This window comes from Camelus ferus, chromosome 5 (assembly GCF_009834535.1).
Source record: "Camelus ferus isolate YT-003-E chromosome 5, BCGSAC_Cfer_1.0, whole genome shotgun sequence".
In the NCBI taxonomy this organism is placed as follows: Eukaryota; Metazoa; Chordata; class Mammalia; order Artiodactyla; family Camelidae; genus Camelus; species Camelus ferus.
In genome coordinates, this window is record NC_045700.1 from 48,806,226 (window position 1) to 48,829,809 (window position 23,584).

Here is a 23,584-nt window from a genome sequence, read left to right on the forward strand (position 1 = left end):
GATCATCCCTTCAGGCATTGGTGGGCTATTTGCCTGCTGCATCAAGGACCAGGGAAATGTTGGCACTGGTTCAGCCAGAGGAGAAAGCACCACTTGGCTTTCTATCCAAGGAAGAGGCTGTAGCTGTAGCATTCGCTGACCTGAGCCAGGAAAGACAATTTTAAGTCAAGAGTGGCCTGGGGCTTAAGAAACATTTGCACGATCGAAGACAGCTGCAAACGTGCACGCTCGATTTGGAAGCATTTTGCTCTGTGTGCTGCCTGAGACTTGCTGTTGACTGGTTCAGAGCAAGTATGCCAAGTGCCTGAAAGCATGGTTAGGGGACAGCCTGACTAGAGAGGACAGCCTGACTGGGGAGGGGGTGGGGGTTATCTGGCTAGAGACTGGTGCTGGCTAACCTCCAGCTGCCCTCCATTTAAGGGACTCCTCTATTAGCTAAATTCCCTGTCTCCTACACAGGAATGTTCCCCAAATATTAAATTTAGAGCCACTGATTTGGGCAAGACTCTATAAGATGGGGGACCTGGTGCATGGGTGGACGTGGAAATCAAGGAAGGAAGGAAAGGTAAAAATTTTTTATTTTCTCCATTTTATGCTACTCTGGAAATGGTGTACCTTCTGGCCCCATTGGCCCCCTAAGCCATGGTAAATTCATAGCTCATGTCCAGAAAAAGACTGTTGCAATAACTGGTACATTTGAGAGTATTCGTACATTTACAAATTTGGGGTTTTGGGGTATATATTTGGTGAATTTGTACATATACATAGGTTACTTATGTGTAGAAAGTGTTGGTAATAAATAAATGTAGGCTTGTTTCCTTTTGCAGCTGGGAAAAGCATAGACTTGCCTTCAAATAAAGAGCTTGTGGAATTACAAATCACACACACTCACCATCTTCTTACAGTGGCTAGAAACCCCCATCATAGTGTTTCATGTAGACAACTCACAGTGACAGTACAGAAGATGCCCTTCTAATTGACTCAAATCTGTAAACACCTGAGGGTTGCAGCAATAAGCCAGCCAACATTTTTGCTGCATAAATTTGCATAAACCTTCAAAGAACTCTTTGCAAACCTGGGTGAGACACCTATGCCCTGGACTGCTTAAAGAGTCTGCTTAGAGAGGTCGGTAAACTGTTTACAGAAAAATAGGACCCTCCAATGTTAACATTAAATAAAAGAACCAAGCCTTCGAAGTGATTTAGATTCTCTGTTTGTATGGACCAGAAACACACAAAAGGGTGTGGGTCTCAATGGTTCCTAGAGAGAAGTCAGTTCAGGGACTGCCATTTTGTGAGGTTCCACAAAGCCCAGCACATGGCTTACCTCTGCACAGGGGGACAAAGTGCAAATATGGCTGCCTTTTCAAAAGTGCAGAGCCTTTTCCCAGCCCTCCTTCCCCCAGCTGAAAAGGAGGGTCATAAAGCTCCACCTTTATTTGGGTAGAGGAAAACTGACAAGTCAGGTAATTTCTCAGAATATTTTAGAAGTGAACAATCTCTGTTCACTTCCACATGTATAGACCAGTGTAAAGTGTTCTAGCTTAGCAGGATCCAACAACATGCTCCATTTTCTTGTATAATGAAAAATATTGTTTCATTATTCTTCAGTGCAGAAGGTGTTGCTATTTCACATCCAAACTGTGTCCTCTCCTTCCTCGATGTTTGCTGAATCCTCGGGCATCTGGTGGTGAACTGGGGAAAAGAGAACATTTTAATGGATTCTGGCTGCTGCTATGGTTACTACCAGCAAAGGAGCCTACTGACTTTTTCTAGAAAGAATGACTTTTGCTGACACATGGCAACTGAAGTACTTTAATCAAAAGCATCCAAGGTCATCGGAACTTTTTCAAGGGACACAAATAGCCTGCTCCAGAGGGTGCTGTACACTTCCCGCTTAAGTCTATGTCCACTTAGGTACTTACTGGGTGTGAGGATGTTAAAAATAGAGAACTTACACACAGACATCCAATACAAATATTTATAAACGTATTACTAGAAGTCCAAAGACAGTGTCCTTGAAAGGATGGGGGGAGGGATTACCTCTTACAGGCAAGTTCTGAAGCCCGGATGGCCATGCCCGTGCATTAATGACGAGGGGAGCCAGCCAAGGACATTTACTTTCAGCTGGGGTTCACTGGAGCAGCTTCCATCAGAATGCAAAGGGAATGTGACTCTGCCTTTGAAGAAAAAGGACTTTTTTCCCCCAAGGCTAAAACTGGGGACTTGCTCTTTTCTTGAACAAATGCAGCCCCTCTTCTCTTACTGCACTGAGCAGGCTTTTCAATGGACAAACATTTAGGGGGCAAGGCAACGGGGGCTAGAATTAATTCCATAAAATGAGAATAGCAGTTAGGGGAAACTTAAGCAAAGGGTTTCAGGGGGTATCCAAAAAGATTGTTTCTTCTCTAACCCAGGACTGTCCAGGAAGATGTTCCTGCCTTAGATAAAGGGCAGGCATTGAGAGCTCAAACTGCTATTTTGGAGAAGTTGACAAGAACCTAAAACCATTTCCAGCTTTTGAGCTGACTGGCAACTCTTCTGCGGCAGAAACCCCAGTAAGTGGGAGGGACCCCAATTTATGTTGAAGAGGGTTGATGGGGGCAGAGCACACTTTCTTGGCCTGCAGAACCCAGGTTTTCTGCACAGGTTCACTGGGGCTTGCAGAAAGATGAGGGGGGCAAAAACTGAAAGTGCTTGGTTGCTCTTTCAGAGCTGCCTTTTTGTGAGGGGAGGAGAGGAGAAGCCAAGTGAGGGGAAAGTGGAGGGGTGACCGCCAGGATCACTTCTCCAAGCCAACACCCGGGCAGTATACCACACTCATTCTCCCTGTAACACAGCACTCAATGAGCAGAGGTTTCAAGCCAAACCACCAAAATAAAAAAATTAAAATAAAAAGGAAAAGAATTCCTAGAAAAGGTGAAGCAGCGAGAGACATAGAGGAACCATCAAGGCAAGAAAGGCAGAGCAGAGAGGGGCATAGAGGAAAAAATAGGAGAGGAGGGAGGAAGGAAGAGGAGGAGGAGGAGGAAGAAGGAACGGAGAGAAAGAGAGAGAGGAGGAGAGAGCGAGAGGAAAAAACATGGCGCTTGCGAGCTGTATGTGCAAAATCCGCAAGGAATTGCAGTAAATTCCTTTTTGTTTGAAGAAAATTTACAACTTGGTAATAGACCTTTTTATGACCTATTTGCGGTCGTCATTGGCTGCGGCTGGTCATGTGCAGGCTCCGCTCGCCTTCACGGCCTTTTTCCTGATTTCCCAGGCGAATTTCCCCCCGCATTCTGCCTTCCTAGAGCCTCACCCCCTCTTTTTCTAACCTTTGTCTCTGCAGAGGTGGGCTCCAGTCGCCGGCTGCGGAATTGCGGGGTCCGCGGCGGCCTCGGCTCCCGCTCGGTGCCCAACTTCGCCCCACAGCCGCTTCGCCCCGGCCGCTGCCTCCTCCGGAGCCGGTGGGGAGCCCGGCGGGGAGCCCGGCGGGCGGGAGAGCCCGCCAGCGCCGACACCGCCCGCCGGAGCAGCCGGCCTGCTCCGAGTGACCCAGCCTCGCGGTTCCGACGCGGCTCCTTCTCCAACATGAGCGGGTTCCTGCCGCCCAAAGGGCGCGTGGCCCGGCAGCGCCTAGCGGATTACAGCAGCCGCTCCGGCCAACAGCCACCTCCAGCTCGGCAGCCTCCGGGTAAGAGTCGTCCCCTCCGCGCGCCCCAAAGGCCGCCACCGAGGAGCTCGAGGCGCCCACCCATTTGGGCAGCTCGATGAGCCCCGCCCGACCCTTTACCCTTCCCCAGGACCTGGGAGTGGCTGTCTGCGCCCCCTCCTTCCAAATCACTCCATCTCTGAGCCGGCTTGTCCCCTGGGGCCCCGGGTGGGGTCCGGCTGAGCTCAAAAGTCGAAAGGAAGCCCTATTTCCTCTTCGATTCCGAGAGGTGGATAGCGGCAGACGGGACCCACTCCTTAGATCCAGAGCCCCTCATTCCCCACCCCGGGAGGTGTGTAGATGGTTCTTGGACGTCTCAGCTTTGCTGGGAGTCATTAAAAGCACTCTGTAGTATAGAGCAGTCTTTGCGGTTTGTCTGTGGTCAGCGGTACCTGAGAGGCTAACAGGTGTTTTTTTTGGGGGGGGGGATGGGGTGGATTCTGTGTATCCAGGATGTGCTTGGTTAGTTAATCTAGGCTTTGATGAGTGATGCTAATTTCTAGGGTTTATGTTTTATTGGGCCTTGTGCATGAGATGGAATTTTAAATATTATCTGTTTCTCTAGTTCTTAGATAATTTTTGTAACAACTCAAGAAAGGTTCCTCCTACATCTAATAATCTGGCAGGTGAATTTGGATTATTTTATGCCACAAAATGGATGCATGTTTTAGGAGGTAATAGTATTAGAAAATCTGATGCAGGTCTTTGAGAAAAATCAATAGACATTTCAGAAATGCGAAGCATGTCTAAATTCAAACATAGTGTGTGTTTCTTATTTGCCAGCGTAGGAAAAGAGTAGATATTTTGCTCTCTAAATGCACTGTCGTGGTGTTGTGGGTTTTGTGTGTGTGTGTGTGTGTGTGCCTACAAATAAGTATTATATAGCAACCTTTCCAACTCTACTTCAAAATTACTGAACTGTAATATTATCTATAAGTCAAAAAATTCTTTGCAGAAAAAAAAAACTGCTTTTTTCTTTCACTGATTTTGAACAGCACTTGAGGATGCAGTTCTCAAATCCTATTGCCTATTCCCTTGTGGGCATATTGTGAAATATTAAAACCTTGGACAATCTGCCGCATTGCGCATGGTGTTGACCTGCGCATGGCATAGTATCGTTTTTTCAAGCACCCAGCAGCAAACCCTAAATTAATGTTCTCCCAAATATTTCAGTGTAACTATCTTGGTTGTAAAAGCATTTTTGAACAAAATAAATGACATCTTTGTAGGAAAGTATTTTTAGTAATTAACGATGCAATCATGCTCTGTTCAAAATGGAGGGCCACGATTTGTGTATGGCCAGTTGACATCTGCAGAATTGTCGTGGATCACTATGATTACTCACAAAGAAGAACCTCTGAGTGATTTTTAAATTTGGAGTGTCTGTATTTTGTAACTATTTCTCTACTATGGTACAATGGCTGCTAAGATTTTTGTTTTATATTGGTAAAAGAGCATCACCTACTGAAAAGCAGGCCCCTGGTCAGGAGCTCCCAGGCCCTCCCCTGGAAGCTCCAGAGCCTAAGAAGCCCCTAGGTGGGCTGCAAACGGAGTGGGGGTGGGGATGAGTTGTGGCCAAGATGGCCAAACCCTAGTACTTAGATCTTCGACCCCTTTTCCCTGGGTTCCGTGACTGAGCGCGCCCTCAAGTAACTAGGAACCTGGTCAGGCTGCAGGTCCGATTATGCTGCAGAGGGTGATGTCACCAGCAGATATGGAGGACTAAAGGGCTCTTTGTAAGTCCTTTGGTAGCATTAAGATCTTACTGGAACTAAATGATCAATTGCATCTAAAGGAATAAATAATCTGCAAATCACATTTGAACTCAGACCACTTAGCCCACGAGGAGACTAGTTAACGCTTTTGCCACTTCCGGAAATGCCCCCTCTGTCCCTGTTAACCCAATAAAAAATTAAACGAAATAACACTTGGCCCCCAAGAGCGCACAAGCCGGGAAGCCTAACTCTCAGCGTCCTTGGGCAGAACCTCTATCTGTTTATAGATAAAGGGAGTCGATGGCACGTCCGGGCCTTAGTATCAACGGTCAGGCAGTGAGCTGGGCTTGCGCTTTCCAGGAGGTGAAGCTCGTTGTTATAAATGTGGCCAAGAACCAGGGCTTAAAACCAAATGTATTTTCCTGTCAAATGCTTCTCCAAATAAATATATTTCGCCAGAATTCTGTTTTCTGAGCTCGAGAAGCAGGGGAAATCGGAACAAAGACAGTATTTCACTCTGGGCTGGCAGGCAGCTGTTAGAGGTATTTACTGCCTTGCCGCAGTGCGGCCGCCGGGTAGGGCACGCGGGGGCACCGGAAGCTGGGGAGAAGCCACCAAAAACTCGGAATTCCGATGTAAGTCCAATTTAGGGCCACTTTTCCGGAATTGATGTGAATAGATACCCTCTTTCTAGGAACTGGTCCCTTAGACTTCATAGTTGTGCAGAATGAGGGAGAAGGTGTGCCCTCTGAACGTAGGGCGGTTCCCCCCCACCCCCACCCCGCCTCGATTAACGACTTAGGAGAAGCCGTGCACTAGAAATGAAATTGCTGATCTAAACGACAACCTGCAGAGGGTTCACTGGCAACATGGCGATTTTGTTGGTTCGGTAGAACAGGGCTTGCAAACCAGAAAAGGACAGTTGAGGCTTTTAACGAAGGTTTTCCTGAAAAAAAAAAAAAAAAGTATGTTTCCTTCCTAAGATGGGGCTTCCAAGCTCCTCTGCAGGTAGGCGCTGAAGCAGTGCTCGGTGCCGCACACCGCCCAGCACTGCGCACGCCTCCCGCACAGCTCAGGACTCTGAAGCGCCTTCCTTGCACGATTGCTCGGTGTCCGGCGCATGTGCAATGAAATAGCCCAGCCTGGGGATCCAACCAGCAAAGCACGAGTGGGGGGAGGGGGCGAGTGGACTCGGAGGTGGAAGATATAACCCGATCTCTCCACTCCTCCCTCCCTTAGGATTCGCTCATCTTTCCTTTATTCCAGCCTTCAATCTAAATATAGCTAAACATCTTGCCCTTGACTACGTTATTTTCAATCATCTTGACTCACCACCCCACCCCAATTTAAAGCTGTACTTTAGAAACACTCTGCAAATACAAGCTAGTGGCCGAAAAGAAACCAAATCTTTCGAGGCGTTAAAATACACATACATATCTTTTTAACATCTTAAAAGAAAATTATATATATATATGTGATCCTTGGGGAAGTGTATAGATTTTTTTTTTCAGCCTGGTGCTTCTGCTTTGGGAAAAGTCCTTTCCTCCTGGCGGCTGTTCAGACCGCCAAACTTCAGGCCAATCCTTCAGCTGGACCATTCTCGTATCTTGTTACGCCAGCGCAGCACGTTGGAGGGCTCTGTGGGAGCCAGTGGCTCAGCGGAGAGCGGTCAAACAAGTAATAAATAAATAAACGGACAAACTGGAGGGTTTTTCCGCCTGGGCTCGCCTAATGGGGGATGCACGCTTCTGGGCCGCGAGCCTGTTGTCAATGCTGGGAGTGAGGAGTGTGAGTGGTAGTCTCAGAGCCCTTTCGACTCCTTCTGGCCGCCCCAGGGGACACTGCAGGAGCAACTCACAGCCTCTGGTGCTAGAAGACCTCCACCGGCGCGGAGAAGCCCCGGCCTCGGGTTTCCAGGGCTGACGCAGTCCCCCTGCCCGGCTTGCTGGCTCCTTGTCCAGGAGGAGGCGCTGTAGGACAAGTGTCTCGTGCGCGGAGGCGCAGGAGATGCCCCGGGCGCGAGCGGGCGGAGGGATGGGAGGACACGTGACCTCGCCCTTCCCTCCCTCTCCCCGCCCTCCACCTCTGCTCTCAAAGTGTTTTCCGCCTCCGAGGAGAGTTAACGATGCTGCGCCCACTCCCCAGGGGCGGCTTCCTAAGACAGGCAGCAGAGGCAGCCCTGAGGCCTGGGAGCCTGAAGGCAGGTTCCGGGGTGGCAGGCCACCTCACTTCCTCCGCCTTCCCGGAGGGGGCGCGATTTCCGCGCGCTGGACCCCTAAGAGCAGGAAAAGAGCTAAGATCCGGTGGTGGGGCAAGCCGCGCCCAGTCCGCAAGGTCCTAACCAGCCCCCTCATGTTCGGCTGCCGTTCATGCTACTTTCCCTTCCAGCTGTCCCTGGTACCTAGAACGGGCGGGGCAACCTTGAAAAGCCAAACGTTCAGCGCCTCCAGCAGCAGGCTGACAGGCCTCTCCCTGGCTCACCTAGAACAGGCCTGGCACCGGGTCTCCCTCGGGCCTCCCTTTGGGCTCTGAGAGCCAGGGCAAATCCCACTGACCGTGCAAATACCCATCTCTCCCTTTTTCCATACCATCCACACACTCTTCTTTCACCATTGTGCCCATTTCAGGCCTTTGGTGGGCTCCAAGGGACTTTTCTTGCACCAATGGTGACACCCAACTTCAACAACTGGCTCTGATCCAACTCTGCTGATTCTCCATTGATCCCTGGCAACAGTCTTTTGTCTCCCTCTTTTTCCTGCGTTAGGATTCTTAATGAGCAATGATTCTTAATGAAGGCCTGCATTCAAATCTCTTGTTCGCAATGTGGGTTCCTGAGTCTCATTGCCTGACTTCAACGTCCAGAACCTGCAGTTTGTGAACATTTTCCACCATGGCAATTAGGATGTGTGGTTATGTTTGATAAGTGGTTAAGGATCTCTCCTGCTTCTTCTGTGGTCTCCAGGGGCCAAATTCTATCTATCACTCAGCATCCCCCATACTTCCAGGGGCTACCTGCTTAATTAGGTTTTCTAATGTCACAACCCGGTAGGCTGAGTAATTGCCCATATAGGGAAGGGGACATTGATCCCTTGCTTACTTGGAGATTTTTTTTCAGAGGTAAGTAGGTTCTGGGTTCAGACTGCCTTGGTTCAAATCTTTACCACTTACCTGCTGTGTGACCTTAGGAAAGAAAGGCAGACTCTCTGAGCTTGTTTCCTCATTTGGAAAGTAGGGATAATAAGAGTACCTTCAAGGATTGTTATGAGGATTTTTACTTACATAACACTAATATGTGTCAAGCACTATTCTAACTGCTTTACATACATTAATTCACTGATAAAGCACTTAAAAGTGTTTGGGCACAAGCCAAACATTCAATACCTGTTTTGATCATGTATTGAATAACAAGAATTCAATAGGTGTTCCTTATTATCAGTATTCCTGTTCTGCTCAGTAATCAGGCCTAGACTTTTAGAGCTGAAAGAGACTTGGTTCACTCACCTAATCCTTGAATTGTACAGAGAACACAGGCCTAGGCTTGGTCACACAGGGAGTGGCAGACGCAGGAGAACATGGATCTGGGATCTTTTCCTATTGCTGCAATGGGCCTCACAGGCCCTCCTTCTTTGAGTCTCAGTGTCTGGTACCTGTCTTCAGGTGGACTTCAGAACCATACCAGGAGGGAAGTCCCCCTAGCTCTTCAGTGGGTAGATGTCAGATACGGGAGGCCTCACACCTGCAATGGCACATCTGTGACTCCTACCAAAGGCTCAGGCTTTACCAGAGAGCAGGCCCCACTGTCCACGTCCTGGAGTCACCTTCACCTATCACTCACACTCACTAGGCTTCCAAGTACCCTCTTTTACAGCCCCAGGGTGAGTACCCTCTTTTCAGTCTCTCGAAAGCTGGGACAGGATGGAAAAGGAAAAGGCCAGTGGGCAACAGCAAAGGAGGCCCACTCCCCCTTAATCTGCTTGTGTTCCAAGTTCTGGGCTCCAGGGCCATGACTGAGCCACAGCGCCCAGCTTGGGCCACAGTGATGTCAAGGTGTGTTGTTAAGAGGCTTATTCCCCCCACCCCAGTTTCCATCAGCTCTTCCATTTTTTGAGGTGCTTATCTTTTAAAAAGAATTATATAAATATATTTCAGGCTACAACCCACACATGTGCACACACCCTCTGCAACCAGGTTCCACTCCGTCATCCCTGGCTTCCATGACTTCTGCCTGTAGACTTTTCCTGGGAGGGCCTCTGCAGTCCTCAGCCCAGCTGCTCCTCTTGGCTTAACTAGGTGTTCACCTAAGTCAAATTTTCTGTCAAAACATACATAGTCTCTTCTGCTATCACTCATGTCAGGCAGAGTTTGAACCATGAACTCAGGCAATACTGCAGCCCCCCAGTCACCCCTGTCTCCTGTGCCTTCTAACCTCTATTCTTGGTTCTCAAAGGACTTAGATGGCCACCCCAGACCCTGCTTTTCTTGGAGACCACTGAAGCTTTTCCCAGCGTCTGGCCCCACCATCAGAGAGCCTGCCCCAGGGCCTGTTCTTTTGGATTCCATCTCCCACTACTGGAGTTGTTCCCTCTGGGGTCACCTTTCCTTCCCAGAGGACACCAAAGCAGAGCTCCAATGAGCAGACCCCACTGTAGGGGGTAGGGGTGGGGATAGCAGGAGAAGTATTCTTCTTTTGGGGATAGAGTACAGTGCCAGGAATATGGGATTATATTTCCCTCCTGCTTGGGACTCCCTGTTCTACCCTTCTCTGGCTCTACCCGCTGCCTGTGTACATAAGTGCCAGGCTTGGCAGTCTCCTTCCTTTATTTGCCCCCTGTCTAGGGGGCTCATCCAAAGTCCCATCTCCACCTCCCCTGGTGGTTCAGACTCTTAGTTTAAGGGGAGAGTTCAACACTGCCTCTGGGCAAAAGTCCTCTTAAAAGTCAAGATCAGAATATTCTTTCCTAGGCCACATAGCAAGGGCCCTTAGGGTGAGCAGAGCACCTCATTATGTTTGGAGTGCAGCTGTTGCCTCTCAGGGCCCCTTCACTCTCTCCTCCTTCCTGGGAGCTACTCTGGCATTTGGGTTGGAAGAATCCTACTGGGGACACTACATCATGGGAGCTCTCCTGGAGGAATTCCCAGAACTGAATCTTTCCAGCCAAATAGGGAAGAACGGTGCCCAGAGTCTCACTTTACCCAGAAACCAATTCCTTACAGGTTTTGAAGAAGGCTTCCACCTCTTCTCCCCCACCTCTTCTTCCATCACCACCAGCACTGCTGAAAAACCTTGGGAAAACCCCAACAAATGGGCCCACACCAGTCTGCTGCTCAGCCTCCTACTAGACAGAATTTGCTCTCCCCCATCTCCGCTTTCTCATTCATCCACAGAAGCCCAACACTGGGGGCAGGGGTTGAGGGAAGATTGGAGGAAGATGGACACTCTCTCCATAAGCATGTTGCCTGTCTGTCCTAATATTAGAAAGTAACTGAAGCTGTCTTCCTCAATGCTTCTTTTCTTTCCTCCTTTTCTCTAAGTGTAGCTAGTTAGTTTCCTGTTATCATCTAAGTATACACAGTAGGCTTTGTAATTTTATTCTTCTTACGTAAGCCAAGTGAAGGCTGCAAACAAAAGTCCCAGTCACCATCCTTCATCACCATTTGTTCAAAAAAATATCTATTGGGCTGCGATCAGGTGCTAGACATTGTTTCAAACACCACCTCCTCAGCCTGGTCTTCTCCTTACCCTTCCCCCATAAAAAGCTCATCACAATTGCCTAGAATGTCATTCATCCTTTAATTCTGTTTTATTAACTTAAGGAAAAATAAAGCTTTTCTTATCCCCTCAAACTTCCAAAAATTTTTTCACAGTGAATTAACAGGGGCTATTTTGAAACTGCTCACCTAGTGCTAATAGAATCAGAAAACATTTTTTAAAGGGGTTGATCTTTACCCAAAATATTTTAAAAACAGATGCTACCAACTGTAGAGGAAAAAGATCCTCCTAAGTTGCTAGTGGGGGTGGGAAAGGAGGAGAAATAGACACCATACAGTCGGGGCTAATAGCCCTCTGCTTTCTACCCGGTGAAAGTGAATCAGGAAATGGGTTTAGAAATGTATGGAGAATGGGTGGAAATTAGGATGCAAAGAGATCTTTGTAGAGGGGAATCCCTTTCATGGGCTTGATGGGACTTGCTGATGAGAACTTTTGCAACTGAATTTGATTTAGAAATCATATATATGTGCGTGCTCTACAAATCTACACAGAACAGCCATTCTTTTAATCGGAATGGTCAAAATCACACAGGTTTCACAGTGTTTGGTGGCAGTTCTGGCAGGCTGTGGAAGGATGCTGGGGGTCAGTTCTCTTTTTATTTACTCTCTTTGGTGGGAGCTGGGGGCATCTTTCCCACACCCACCTCCTCCAAGCATAGAGTGTCACATTCTCGGTGCAGCAGCGTGCAGGAGCAAGCTCCTCTTCTTGGCTTTCTCAGCAGGAGAGCATGCTGCCTCCTTCTTTCTTAGGCTCTCCCTTGGGGCGGCGGAGTGGTAGTGTGAGGTTGGAGGGGCAAGGGGGGAGGAGGATAGGATCCCACCCAGGTTTGGACCCCCAAGCCCGAGCCCCGTGGTTGGGGGCACTGTGGGAGTGGGGACATCTGACTTCCTGGGCTTGAGTTCCTTGAGAGTCTCATTTGCTTCCTCACACCCTGTCCCCTTCACACCATGGCTGTTTTATTGTTTTATAACCTTTAGAGTTTCAGTTGCCAAAGATTCCGATGGGGCTATTCTCCACTTTCTCACTTTACCAAACCTGAAGTCTTGCTGTTTTAAGCAGTTTGGCCACTTGCAAAGGCTTCCCTTCCAGATCTAAGCAAATTATAGAAACCTCTAGGCATGTGGCTACCTTCAACTTTCACTGAGCCCATTCACAACAATACAGAGCCAAGTGTTAACTCCAACTGCCACCCCCACCCCACCCCCAAACCCACCCAACCTCTCCCTAACCACCCCTTTCTTATTAAAGCTAGAACAAAATCTCAAATAACTTCTGCTATAAGCAAGAAAGAAGTGGCCTTTGACTTTCCTTTTTATATACCACATCTAGAGCTAGAAAATGATTGAAATAAAGGAGTTGATGGTACTCACAGCGAATGCAGCCAAAGAATCATAAGACATGCCCACCAACCAGCCTTTTCCAAATAACACTATCTCCAAATTTAAACAGACATCCCTGAAAAGATGCTATTTGAAAAGCCCAGGGTATTGATATGAATATGACCCCCCTTGCATCCTAGATATTTGGAACTATTTAAATGTGAGGGAACCATTGCAGTGAACCTTTATTTAGTGAATAAAAGTTTAAAGCCGAGGGTTATTTATGGTTCTGCAGAGATGGGACCTGAGTGGCTATTTACGAGCACGTGATTCCAATAAACTTTGTTTTATGGCTTGAGAGTTGACAAGCCAAAATATAATTCCCACCATAAATTAGGTTAAGAGCATACAAGTGCAGATGCTTGGTTCCTGGATCAGCAATAGGAAAGTGAGAGGCTCCAGCTAGCGCCGGGCTCAGAAGGAGACAGTTCTGCTCCCAGCTCCCCTGCCCATTAGGCGAGAAAATCAGTAAGTCACTTATTACTTTTTCCAGGACTTTCTCCAGGGGTGGGGGATTTCTCTGCCCCATCTTTTCCATCTGATGTGGGAGAAGTCCCATGGAAATTAATTTTAATTTTAGCCTAAACCTAAATTAACAAATAGAATGGGAATTCCGGTTTTCTCCCCTCCCTTCTGGCCATAGAAAGGAAGCAACTGAGGGCTCCCACCTCACTAGAGGGAATTACTGACTCTCTCCTGCCCATAAAGGAGCATCTGCTTCAGAAGTGGAATAAAACTGGTAGTCTGGGGGGAGAGAAAGGATAAGGGTGGAGATGGCTCTGCCTTTGAGATTTCTCAGAGGGAAGACTGCCATCCCAGAATAAAACTAGAGGAGACTAACAACTTAAGGCTGGACACCAGCCCCTGTGAGGACCGCTGCTTTGTAAGATTGCTTTATGTGTTTTCCAGCAAAAATGCTGACTAAATGATGTCATATCCATAGAGCTGGATAACAATCTAAAGCATTGTCATTTACCTTTAAGCCCATCGATTTTCCTCTTCCTTGGTTCTCATTTGGGTCCTCATTTCCCTTGGAAATTGCTCTTTGTTTTGAATTAGAGCACAAGTGGGAAGGCAAGTCCCAGCCATGCCTGGTCCTTCTATGGGAAGGAGAAGACATTTCTGGGGGGCGCTAAATGGCGCTGGGGAATTTGAAACCAATCTGAAACTGGAAAAGGGGGCTGAATTGCTCCCAGCGCGAGACAGACGGGGGAGCTGGGGCAGGGGACAGATGCAGGAGCTGCCCCCTCCCCAGTGAACCTGCGCCCACCCCGCCGACTGTGCAGAAGGAAAAACACAAAGGCCCGTTTTCTCCTCGCTTCCCGTTTTCCCACTGGGGAAACCCTGTTATATACAGCCTGACTCGGGTCAAGCAACCAGTAAGGTTTTGCCCAAGGGCTGCATGGAGTTGGGGAGGTGATGGGGACCATACTCTCCTACCCCGTGGGTCTGCCCTTGAGCACTGCAGTCTCCCGCTCCGCGGAGAACTTGGCGCAGTTCCCGGGCGGGGGCGGGCACCCGAAGCAGGGAGGTCTGGGTATTGGTGGGGTGTCTGGGCCTTGTCATTTTTCTGTGTTATCATCTATCTCTGCTTTATTGTCCTGTGGAATTTAAGTGACCCCCGTTTTCATTGCAACAGGTTCAGGACCCTGAGACACCGCGGCTGTAAGTACCTTCCCGTTTCTTCCGAATAGCGAAGGGGCGGTATTGATAACTGGGTAGCTGGGGGGGTGGGGGGGCGCGAAGGGCCGCGCCAGAGGAATGGGCGGGTGGAAGAGCGGCCCTTCCTCCCCGGCTATGCGAGGGGAGCTCGATTTGGAGGTGGAGGCTCTAAGTTGGACTCCTGGAAAGATTTTCTGGGGCCTAGTTTTACAGTCACCTAACTAAGGGAACGCGCTGCGGGCTCTCGCCCTTGTCTCCGTGGGCCTCCCTGGACACTCCCGGCCTTCCCAGGCCGCCCTAGCTCGCACAGGTGCAGCTCCACCGCGGGGAACGCGGCTGAGAAGAGCTTGCAACTAATTAGCAGCCCGCCCTATTAACCAGTCGCGGCGAGCATCGCGCTCTGCTCGAACCAACCTGCTGAACACCACGGCAGTGCGATCCCCCTCCGCAGCCCAACCCAGCTCAACCCGGTCCAGCCTGGCCCAACCTTCTCTTGTTTTTCATAAAAAGAAGAAAGAAAAAACTTAACCCACTATGGCTGCGGGCGTGTTGAGTTGGCCGGCTTCCGGGAAGGGCTGCGAATTCTGAGCTTCACGTGGAAGTCCCTCCTCGCCCCTCCCCCGGCCCCAGCCCTAGCCCCAGCGGTTTGGGCTCCGGGCTGGGGACATGGGATGAGCAAGGAGGTAGGGATATGGCCTTTCTCTTTCACCTCTGAGTCTCTGTAACTGCAGTTCAAGAATTTCTGCACTGGAGCGGCTGGCGTTGAGGGCAAACATGGGGGAGGGGGAGTGTTGGGGGTGCGGTGGGCACAGAGATTCTTGGGTTCCTAGGTTGGGAAGTTTGGGTCTTTCTGCGTTGCATGTTCTGCAAAAGACCGGAACATTTCTGAGGAGGCCTGTGAAATCTCCAGGAAGACTATCTCATTAAGATGATGGTGGTGGGGAAAAAATCAAGGAAAAAACAGTGGCGCCTCCCTGGCTGTAAAACGGAGATTTTATTTCAATGGGAGATGGAATGTGCGAAGGTGTTAGGAACCAGGCACCCTCCCTCTCTGGTAGGATGTCCTCTCTCTAGGGTTGCAGAAGATGGGCTTGGCTCTGGACCAGGTTTCTCCCCTTCAGGCTGGGCAGCCTTATGGACTCACTGGGGGCTGCACCCACCCCAAGAAGTGGAGATTCTGCCCAGTACTAGTTCCCCTCTAGGAATCAGGCTGGCTTAAGTGAAAGGGGCTCTGTGCTCCAGGCTGGAAAATCTGGTGTCCCCAAGACCCCCTGGTCTTGCACCCTTCCTGCGGCTGCCCTGGCTCTGGGTGCTTAGCTCTGTGGATGCTCCTCTCTTGCAAACCCACATTCAGCACCCTGTAGCTGAACACAGCACAAAAAGCCTGAGAGATCAAAAGCATTTGTATGGGCAGTTGAGTGGAGAGGTGAATATTTAACGCTTTTGTTCATCAATAACTCGTTGGCTTTGACCTGTCTGAACAAGTCAAGCAATAAGGTGAAATGCAGGTCACAGCGTCTAACAAATATGAAAATGTGTACCCTCACTGGGATCCCCACCTGGCCCAGCAGGCTCTCCCAATTTGTCTGGATAAAGCCTAGGCCCAAGTCCCCAGAAAGGCGGGTGTGTGGAAGCGTTTGTCATTAGAAGTTGGGGGGAACTCCCCTGGGACAAGGGAATTGGGTGTGGGGCTGCCTCTTGTTAGAATTGGCACCCAGAAAATCCCTACAAAATACCTAAAACACTAGAACCAAAGGGAGGGTGTGTGCAGAGAGTGTGCAAAGTAAAGGGTAGAAGAAGCCGGCCAATTTTTTCAGGCTGCGGGGGTGGAGGGAAGTCACCCTGCTCCACCCTACCAGGCCCAGCTTGAGGCTTAAAGCTATTTTTTGAATCATGAGGGTAAAGTCAAAACAAACAAAAAAATTTTTAAACACCGCAAGCCTAGGTCAGGGATCCAAAAGCGCCACTAGAGCCTGGGCATCCCTCTGCCCCTGAAATCCATCGGAGCCCTCAGTGCTCTTAGCGCCCCCAAAGAACGGTGAGCCTCAGACTGCACTGAGGCACTGGGGCGGGCACAATTCGTGAACTTTTGTAGTCGTGTGCTGTTGTCGGCAAAGCGAAAATAATGAAACTTTGTGATATGTTTGTAAATGATTTCGAATGACCCCTCGCCCTGCCCTTCACCATTAGTGCTCCAGCCTCAGCCCAGGGCAGCTCGGTGCCTGCAAGCAGCTTCTGCCTTGGGGTCTGCAGCAGCAGCCGGACTGAGAGGCCAGCTGGGCTCAGAGCCCAGGAAGGTAAAATGTGCGACTTCTTGGAGAACTAGCTTTATCACCCAACCTGGATTGCCCTAGCACTGGAAAAAGAATGGGCAGAGGATAGTCCCTCTTGCCTCTTTTTCTTCTGCCACTGAGGGCATTTGCTTCTTTCTGGAAAATACCACTTGATAAGGGAGTGGGGGTTATGTGGATCTGTAGAGGGGGTAATAAAGCCGCCATTTCTGGGATGGATTATTTTTCTTCTGTTCTTTTCTTTTTTGCTTAAGAAGACTGTCCTGACTCCTTGGCTGCTTGCTAACCCTGGTACAAAGATGGGGAACTCGTTGCTGCAAATTGCCACCAAGCGCTGCAGGCTACCTGAACCATCTCTGAAAGTGAGGGTGGCTGCGTCGGGCCGGTGGCGGCTCCGAGGAAGAGGCTGGGGCTGGCAACGGTCTGGGTACTTGCTCTGGGTGGAACCTGGAGGTAGTAACGTTGTCTATATATACCCTGTAGAACCGAATTTGTGTGGTATCCACATAGTCACAGATTCGATTCTAGGGGAATATATGGTCGATGCAAAAACTTCACTTTTCTCCGAAATAGCCAGAGTCAGAAGTGGTGGCCAGAGGCAGCAGTGGGTCAGTCGCCTCTTTCTGTTTTATTACGTTGGACTCCAGGAGGATCGACTGAGCCCAGTGATATAGAGCAGACTTTTACTGGAGAAGCCCCTCATCTGTAAACAGAAGCCTCTGTGAAAACCCCTAATTGGTTGCATGAATGAAGGGCCAAAGGGTTAGGTTTGGGGGGACTGGGGAGTGAGGTGGGAGTCCAGATAGCCCCAGCCCCAGCTCTGCCTTCCAGGGACATAGGGTTGGAGGGTGCCCAATGGAGGGGGCTCACTGGTCTGTTCCTGACATGTGGGAAGATGGGGGAGCTGGGAAGGAGGAATGTTGGGTCCATTTGGGTCATGTGGGGGTGCCCCCGCCACCTTCCTAGCCCATCCTTCAGCTGCCTGGCAGGAGCATCACGGGCTTCTTGTCATACCCGCAAGGCCCCGGCTTTGGCTAGAAACACCCCGGCCTGGGCACTTGCAGAAAGCTTGGTGGTTACTCATTGCCTAATTTGATTCAGGCCAGCCAGATTGTGGTAACTTTTGGGTGACCCTGATGGAGACAAAGCCAGAATTCGGCCTTTGTATAGCAGAGTCCCCGTTCCCGCGGGCTGGGCGGGCTGGGCGGGCTGGGCGGGCTAGGCAGGCAGGAGCCCTGCCTAGCCTGCTGTTCTCTACCCAACTCAGAAGCCACCTCACCCACCCACCTTTTGGTGCCACGCACCCTGACAGATATGGAGATTCATCCCCCCTTGATCTGTACCATACTAGGGGGATGTTTTCAGGCGGGGTGAGTGGAGAGGGCACTGGGGGTTAGCAAAGTCAGTGGCAGACAAAAGCTGGGATTGCCTGTGGGGAATGAGGGTGCTGGGATTAGAACCACATTAACATCTGGTGTGGGCCCTCAAATGTGCCATGGAGAGTCACTTGATTACACGTATGTTATTTAGTTAAATTTGTGAAAATTATGAGATGCTCACCAACCCGGTGATAAACTCACTCCCTCGCTATTGGCTGGCCTGGTCACATGGCCGCCAACTTTATTCAGTTGACAGCAAGTAGGAGGGCCCTATGGAAGGAGAAAAAAGACAACACGAGAAAAATTAGTATTTTCTACCTTGTGAAATTAATGGCCATGAGTTCGTATATGGTGAACTCCAAGTATGTGGACCCCAAGTTCCCTCCGTGTGAGGAATATTTGCAGGGCGGCTACCTAGGGGAGCAGGGAGCCGACTACTACGGCGGCGGCGCTCAGGGGGCCGACTTCCAGCCCCCGGGGCTCTACCCACGGCCCGACTTCGGTGAACAGACCTTCGGAGGCGGCGGCCCCGGGCCCGGCTCGGCGCTGCCCACGCGGGGTCACGGGCAAGAACCCAGCGGCCCTGGCGGCCACTACGGTGCCCCGGGAGAGCCGTGCCCTGCGCCCCCGGCGCCCCCGCCCGCGCCCCTGCCCGGCTCCCGGGCCTGCAGTCAGCCAGGCGGCCCCAAGCAGCCGCCCCCCGGGACGGCCCTCAAGCAGCCGGCCGTGGTCTACCCGTGGATGAAGAAGGTGCACGTGAATTCGGGTAAGGCACGGGCCCAGGACCTCTCAGTCTCCACCCCAGCCCGGCGGCCTGGGCCCCGCGAGGGGGTGCGAGTGGGGCTTCAATGGGCGCCGCAATTACTCTCTCCATAAATTTTTATAGCTGAGGGAGCAGGCTGGGACCATGTGGTGGCTGCTTGGCTGTGGGCGCAAAAGGGGGTGGAGATGGGGGTGGGCTTGGGGAGGACTCCATGCTCTGAGCGGAGGGAACACGGTGGAGGAAAGGGGATTTCCGAAATGCCTGGTTATTCTGCAGCTGGCGGCGGGCCGGGGAGAGGGGAGCACGTTTGGGGATCCCGCCTGCGCTCTGAGAGGAGCGGTGGTTGCGAGGGGGTGGATGCGAGTGAACGTGTGCGCCAGGGAGAGAGGGCGGGAGGGAGAAAGAGAGCAGGCCGGGGAGCGCGCGGGGAGGGCCCGGGCCTCAGGGCGCGCCAGGAAGTGAACGGCAGTGGCCAGGGGCCTAACTGGTGGCCGGGCGCTGACCTGACCGTGCGGTCTGTTTTGTCTCGCAGTGAACCCCAACTACACCGGCGGGGAGCCCAAGCGGTCCCGGACGGCCTACACCCGGCAGCAAGTCCTAGAACTGGAAAAGGAATTTCATTTTAACAGGTATCTAACGCGGCGCCGTCGGATTGAAATTGCCCACACCCTGTGTCTGTCCGAGCGCCAGATCAAGATCTGGTTCCAGAACCGGAGGATGAAGTGGAAAAAAGACCATAAGCTGCCCAACACCAAAGGCAGGTCCTCGTCATCGTCTTCCTCCTCCTGCTCCTCCTCAGCTGCCCCAGGCCAGCATTTGCAGCCGCTGGCCAAGGACCACCACACGGACCTGACGACCTTATAGAAGTGGGGACCCTGGGCCCATTCCTCCCTGCGCTCCCGGCTGAGCCGAAGCTGCGGGGGCAGGCCGGGCCTGCTGTCACCTCCCTGGGCACTAAGGTACTGTGGGGTGGACCTGGGACCTGCAGGCCGCCCTCGGACTAGGTTAGCATCCTGCCCGAGGGCAGCCCTCTCCCTGGAGCAGGGATAGGGGTGGGAAGGGGGCAGGATTCTAAGTATATTACTGAATGGCAGGAACTACTGAGAACAGAAAACCTTGGCCAGTCATTAAACTCATGAAAATCTCCACTGTTGGATTTTGAATTTGCAAACAAAGGTTGAATGCTTTATCCCAGTGTGAATTTGAACGTCCTCCCCCACCCCACCCCTCCAGGGATCTTTGGGGTTTGATAATGTGGGGGAGTTGAGGCAGAAGTTTGGCCACCCCTGTGCTAGATGCTTTCAGTGGAAGCAGGAGAGCTGGGCCAGGATTTCTGGACTTTCTGGGTTGTCTGTATAATTTCTGTTGTGAAAAAAAATTTTTTTTAGCTCCCAGTGGCCCCATGCCCAAAGAAATGAGTCTAAGAAGCAAGTGGAAACGGGTTATTTTATGTTTAGATTATATCTGCTTAAATATTTATTTGTTGGGGAATGGGGTACAGAAATAACTGACATCTTATTGCCAAAAAAGTAACATGGTGAAGGGGGCTGAGTTTCAGGGAGCAGAATGAGATGTGTGGACTTACTTCTGACTGTAACTGGCATTTTGAACTCCACCCCCTCCCACTCCCCGGAAATGTGTGTAGGGGGCCCTTAACCCTTCTAGAGGGAAGCAAAGGATCCACTCAAAGTTGAGTTCTTGAAAATATTTCCACATGTGCTTTTTTCAGTACTGTGCTTACAACCAGTTCTGGGTGATTAAAGGAAAGGGAAAGAAAGAAAGAAACAAATGGTCCAACATTTTCCTTCTGGGGAAAGAAAACAAAACCTCTGTGTTCTGGGTCATTAGATAATGACTGAATTTTCTGTTCCAACTGGATTCCAAATGCCCCCAAATCCCCCATATAACACTATTTTGTAGGAATTGGTGGATGGCCTGTATGGGAGAGGACATGTACAGTGGGGAGCAAGTGGGAAGGTAAGGATGTCTTGCTTTAAAAAATGAGAGAAAAACTGAGTCTAGAAGTCCAGAAAAGTTGGTCTTAGGGTTTTCCCCCTAAGTTTTAATTTTTTAAATAAATCTAAGGAAGTTTTTCTCAACACAGTAATTAGAAAGAAAATTTGTAAAAGGCCCTTTCTCTTGCCTTCAGAATAGTAGTTTAAAACCAATCTCTCTCAAACAACAGGAGAGATTTCTTTAGTCATTTTTCTAATGACTTGCCTGGGAAGAGTTCAAAGTTCACTTTTCTAAAATGTTGACCCTTAAGGATAAGGGGAAAGAGTCAAAGGTAATGGCCAGAGTTCATAAACTCAAATGAAGCAAGGCTTCAGAAGTTTAAACCCCAAAGCCTTGGGCTCCAAAAAGAAACCCCTGGTTGCAGCTACCGAAAAGTGACAAAAGCGGGGAGGGAGAAAGAGTGAGCTTGAAAGGGAGACTCAGAATTGGGGCTATTTTTCAGTGCCCCAGAACACTTTAGAAGGTTTCAGAGGTAATTTTTAAAATACATTTTAAGTATAGGAGGGAAAAAGACTTTCTTTGCAGGGGTGTTCTTTGGTTCGGTGTCTCCTGAGAGCTGAGAGCAGGTATTCACTGGAGTCCCTAGGCTGAAATTCCACTTCTCTAAAGTATCTTCCAAGCCTTGGTCTTTTGTATTAGACCCTGGGGACAGCTCTTTGTTCCTCCTTGGGGTGAGCCTGGCTCTCAGACTTGCACATGGCAATACTTGAATATCGCCACGTCGGGATATTAAAGATGGATATTCTTGCATTATTCACATCATTGTTTCTATTACAAAAAGCACAGAGTTCATACATAGTCAAGACGTCTTTTTTCTGACGCCCTCACGTTGAGAAGCTGAAAAGGTATTTTACTGAAGTTCGGCTAAATTACAGAATCAGGTTCATCCAGAGGACAAATTTTCTATTCGATTAGCTGTATTACAGCCGGGAGGACTGACCTCTAAACCCTTAACCTTTTGGACTCTAACTACCCTTCTCTTCTTTTTTTCCCCCCTCTAACATGGAGAGCAGTCTTTGGATGCAGCATTTGAAAAGAGCCGATATCCTTAGGCAAGTTGGAAAGTTGCTCAGATTTTCCCCTAAAACCCAAAGCTGTGAATATATTGAACCTTCTGCTTGGGGTGGGGAGAGTATATATTTTCACATCATCCAACTACATATATATTATAAAGATTATTATATAGATTTCCTCCCTTCCCAGAAGTTCAGGTTACTCACCCCAGCTTCAGACCAAATGCCAAAAGTACTTAACTGCCTTCACCCCTGCCCCTGAGGAAAGCCAAGAGGCATATTTTGATGAAGAAAACCCAAGCTCCTTGTCAAACAGAGCCCCACCACTTTGGAAAGTAACTTAATCGGAGAAACAACTTCTTTGTTTATAAGTCTCAGTTCTCCTTCTCAGCTTCCCGGGATTGTCTTTTGAAATGTTAATGGAGCCTGGATGGCCCAGAGGACAGCCCTCCACCCTGAGGTCCCAGTCAGACCCCAGCATCCATTTGGGCCCACAGGAATTGGGCAGGGAAGAAGCACACCCACCCCCAACTACCTAGGGCAGGAAAGGAAGTGAGTTTCCATCTGGGAACGTGCTCTGGAGAAAGCTAGATGTAGAAAGGCTCAGTGCCCATTTGCTTTTATTTGTTTCCAGTTTGTTCCCCTAAATATGAGCCAGAAGTGTTTGTTTTGAGTTTTTTTAAAATGCTGTGTTGGGGTCGTGACTGGGGGGAGAAAAGTGTTTGCTGAGGACATTGCTCCTCAGATTCCCATCTCACTTTGTCCATTGCAGCCTTTTGTTGGGAGATGACTTTGTCAGTCAGCCCCATGGTGTCTGTTCACACAGGATGCTTTTTTTTAAAATAGAATTGACCAATGTTCTGCTGCCACTGATTAAAGTATTATTTATACTAATTGTTGCCTGTAGTTTTGATGTAATTCATTGATCTATATTTGAAATAATAAAAGGTGTAGTGAAATCTCCCTCCTGTTTGGTGCCTCCACAGAAGCATTCTTCATTAAGTCTTCTAAAAGCTAACATCTAATATGAACTATTTTATTATTTTCTGTGATATGCCTGGTGTGTAAAGGTTAAGCTGTGTAAGGCTTAGCAATTCAACCATTTCGCCCTCCTCCATACCTACACACTCCCAATTTGGCCATCATACTTTGTGAGTATTGAGAAGCCTGAGGCTGGATTCAGGCTGCAGAGCAGTGGGCATTATTTTTTGAAAGGAAAATAAGTAACTTCTCCTGCTAAAAGGAGGCTCCAGGTTGGCTGTCTGCATGGCCCTGGTCAGCCCCAGACCCCCTCAGTCTCTCTTTGTGATGTGGTGGGTGAGAAACCTCCCTGCCTCCCAACCCAGAGAGTGTCTGGTGCTGGGTTCTGGGCCAAGCTTGGGCTGGCCGGTGGCTGCTCGGGTCTGACCTCCCTGGCCTCCAGTGTTGGGCTCCTTCTGCTTCTCCTGTGCAATTCAGCCCCACGGGGGTATCCAGCACCTGCCCCGCCTCCCCCTAGCGCTCCCTCCGCCCTCCAGACGACAATAAACAGTCCCCACCATAAAAAGTGGCTTGCGCTATTTTTTTTTTCACGAGCGCTTTTTCACGTCTTGGTCTCGCCCTGAAGAGGGGGCCAAGACAGGAGTCCCAAAATAGATTGGGGAGGGGGGGAGTGTTCGCAACAGGAAATGAGCAGAATGCATAAAATCAGACATGTGTCCTTAATATATGGAAGGGCTCGCCTCAGACGCGTGGACATGTGTATTTATAAGTGCGCAGACAGAAGTTTAAATATTCAGACACATTTTATGATTGTCCTCTGCCGGTCTTCTGGTTAATGGCTCCTCCTGTGCCCACCAATACATCAATACGGTTGTGTGTATTGAATCGCGGGCAGGGATGAGGAGGAAGCGAGTCCATAGCC

The 23,584-nt window shown here is 49.8% G+C and overlaps 2 protein-coding genes across 3 annotated transcripts; one reads left to right on the top strand and one right to left on the bottom strand.

Annotated features, from left to right (window-relative positions):
• Positions 1-560: 560 nt before the first annotated feature.
• LOC116663524 (collagen alpha-2(I) chain-like) lies at positions 561-4,775 on the bottom strand. Its single transcript, XM_032479167.1, has 3 exons — positions 4,757-4,775; positions 3,317-3,965; positions 561-1,694 (listed from the first exon to the last, which is right to left on the bottom strand). Exons 1-3 carry the CDS (start codon positions 4,773-4,775, stop codon positions 1,625-1,627), a joined length of 738 nt encoding a protein of 245 aa, XP_032335058.1. The 3' UTR covers positions 561-1,624.
• On the top strand, positions 3,544-22,649 carry HOXD4 (homeobox D4). Of its 2 annotated transcripts, XM_032479743.1 has the most exons (5): positions 3,544-3,675; positions 14,197-14,222; positions 16,410-16,516; positions 16,765-18,655; positions 19,185-22,649. In XM_032479743.1, the coding sequence occupies exons 4-5, from the start codon at positions 18,118-18,120 to the stop codon at positions 19,514-19,516; spliced, it is 870 nt and encodes a 289-aa protein (XP_032335634.1). In that variant the 5' UTR covers positions 3,544-3,675; positions 14,197-14,222; positions 16,410-16,516; positions 16,765-18,117; the 3' UTR covers positions 19,517-22,649. The 2 variants fall into 2 exon arrangements, with proteins under 2 accessions (XP_032335634.1, XP_032335632.1); XM_032479741.1 differs by having other exon boundaries at positions 16,410-18,655.
• Positions 22,650-23,584: the final 935 nt, after the last annotated feature.

Bases quoted from the DNA above. Each gene is read 5' to 3' on its own strand.
- LOC116663524 (XM_032479167.1), bottom strand. The intron at 1,695-3,316 runs GTTAGAAAAAGA...TCTTTTCCCCAG, and splicing joins CCACCTCTGCAGAGACAAAG to TTCACCACCAGATGCCCGAG.
- HOXD4 (XM_032479741.1), top strand. From the start codon at position 18,118: ATGGCCGCCAACTTTATTCAGTTGACAGCAAGTAGGAGGGCCCTATGG. The intron at 18,656-19,184 runs GTAAGGCACGGG...TTTGTCTCGCAG, and splicing joins GAAGGTGCACGTGAATTCGG to TGAACCCCAACTACACCGGC.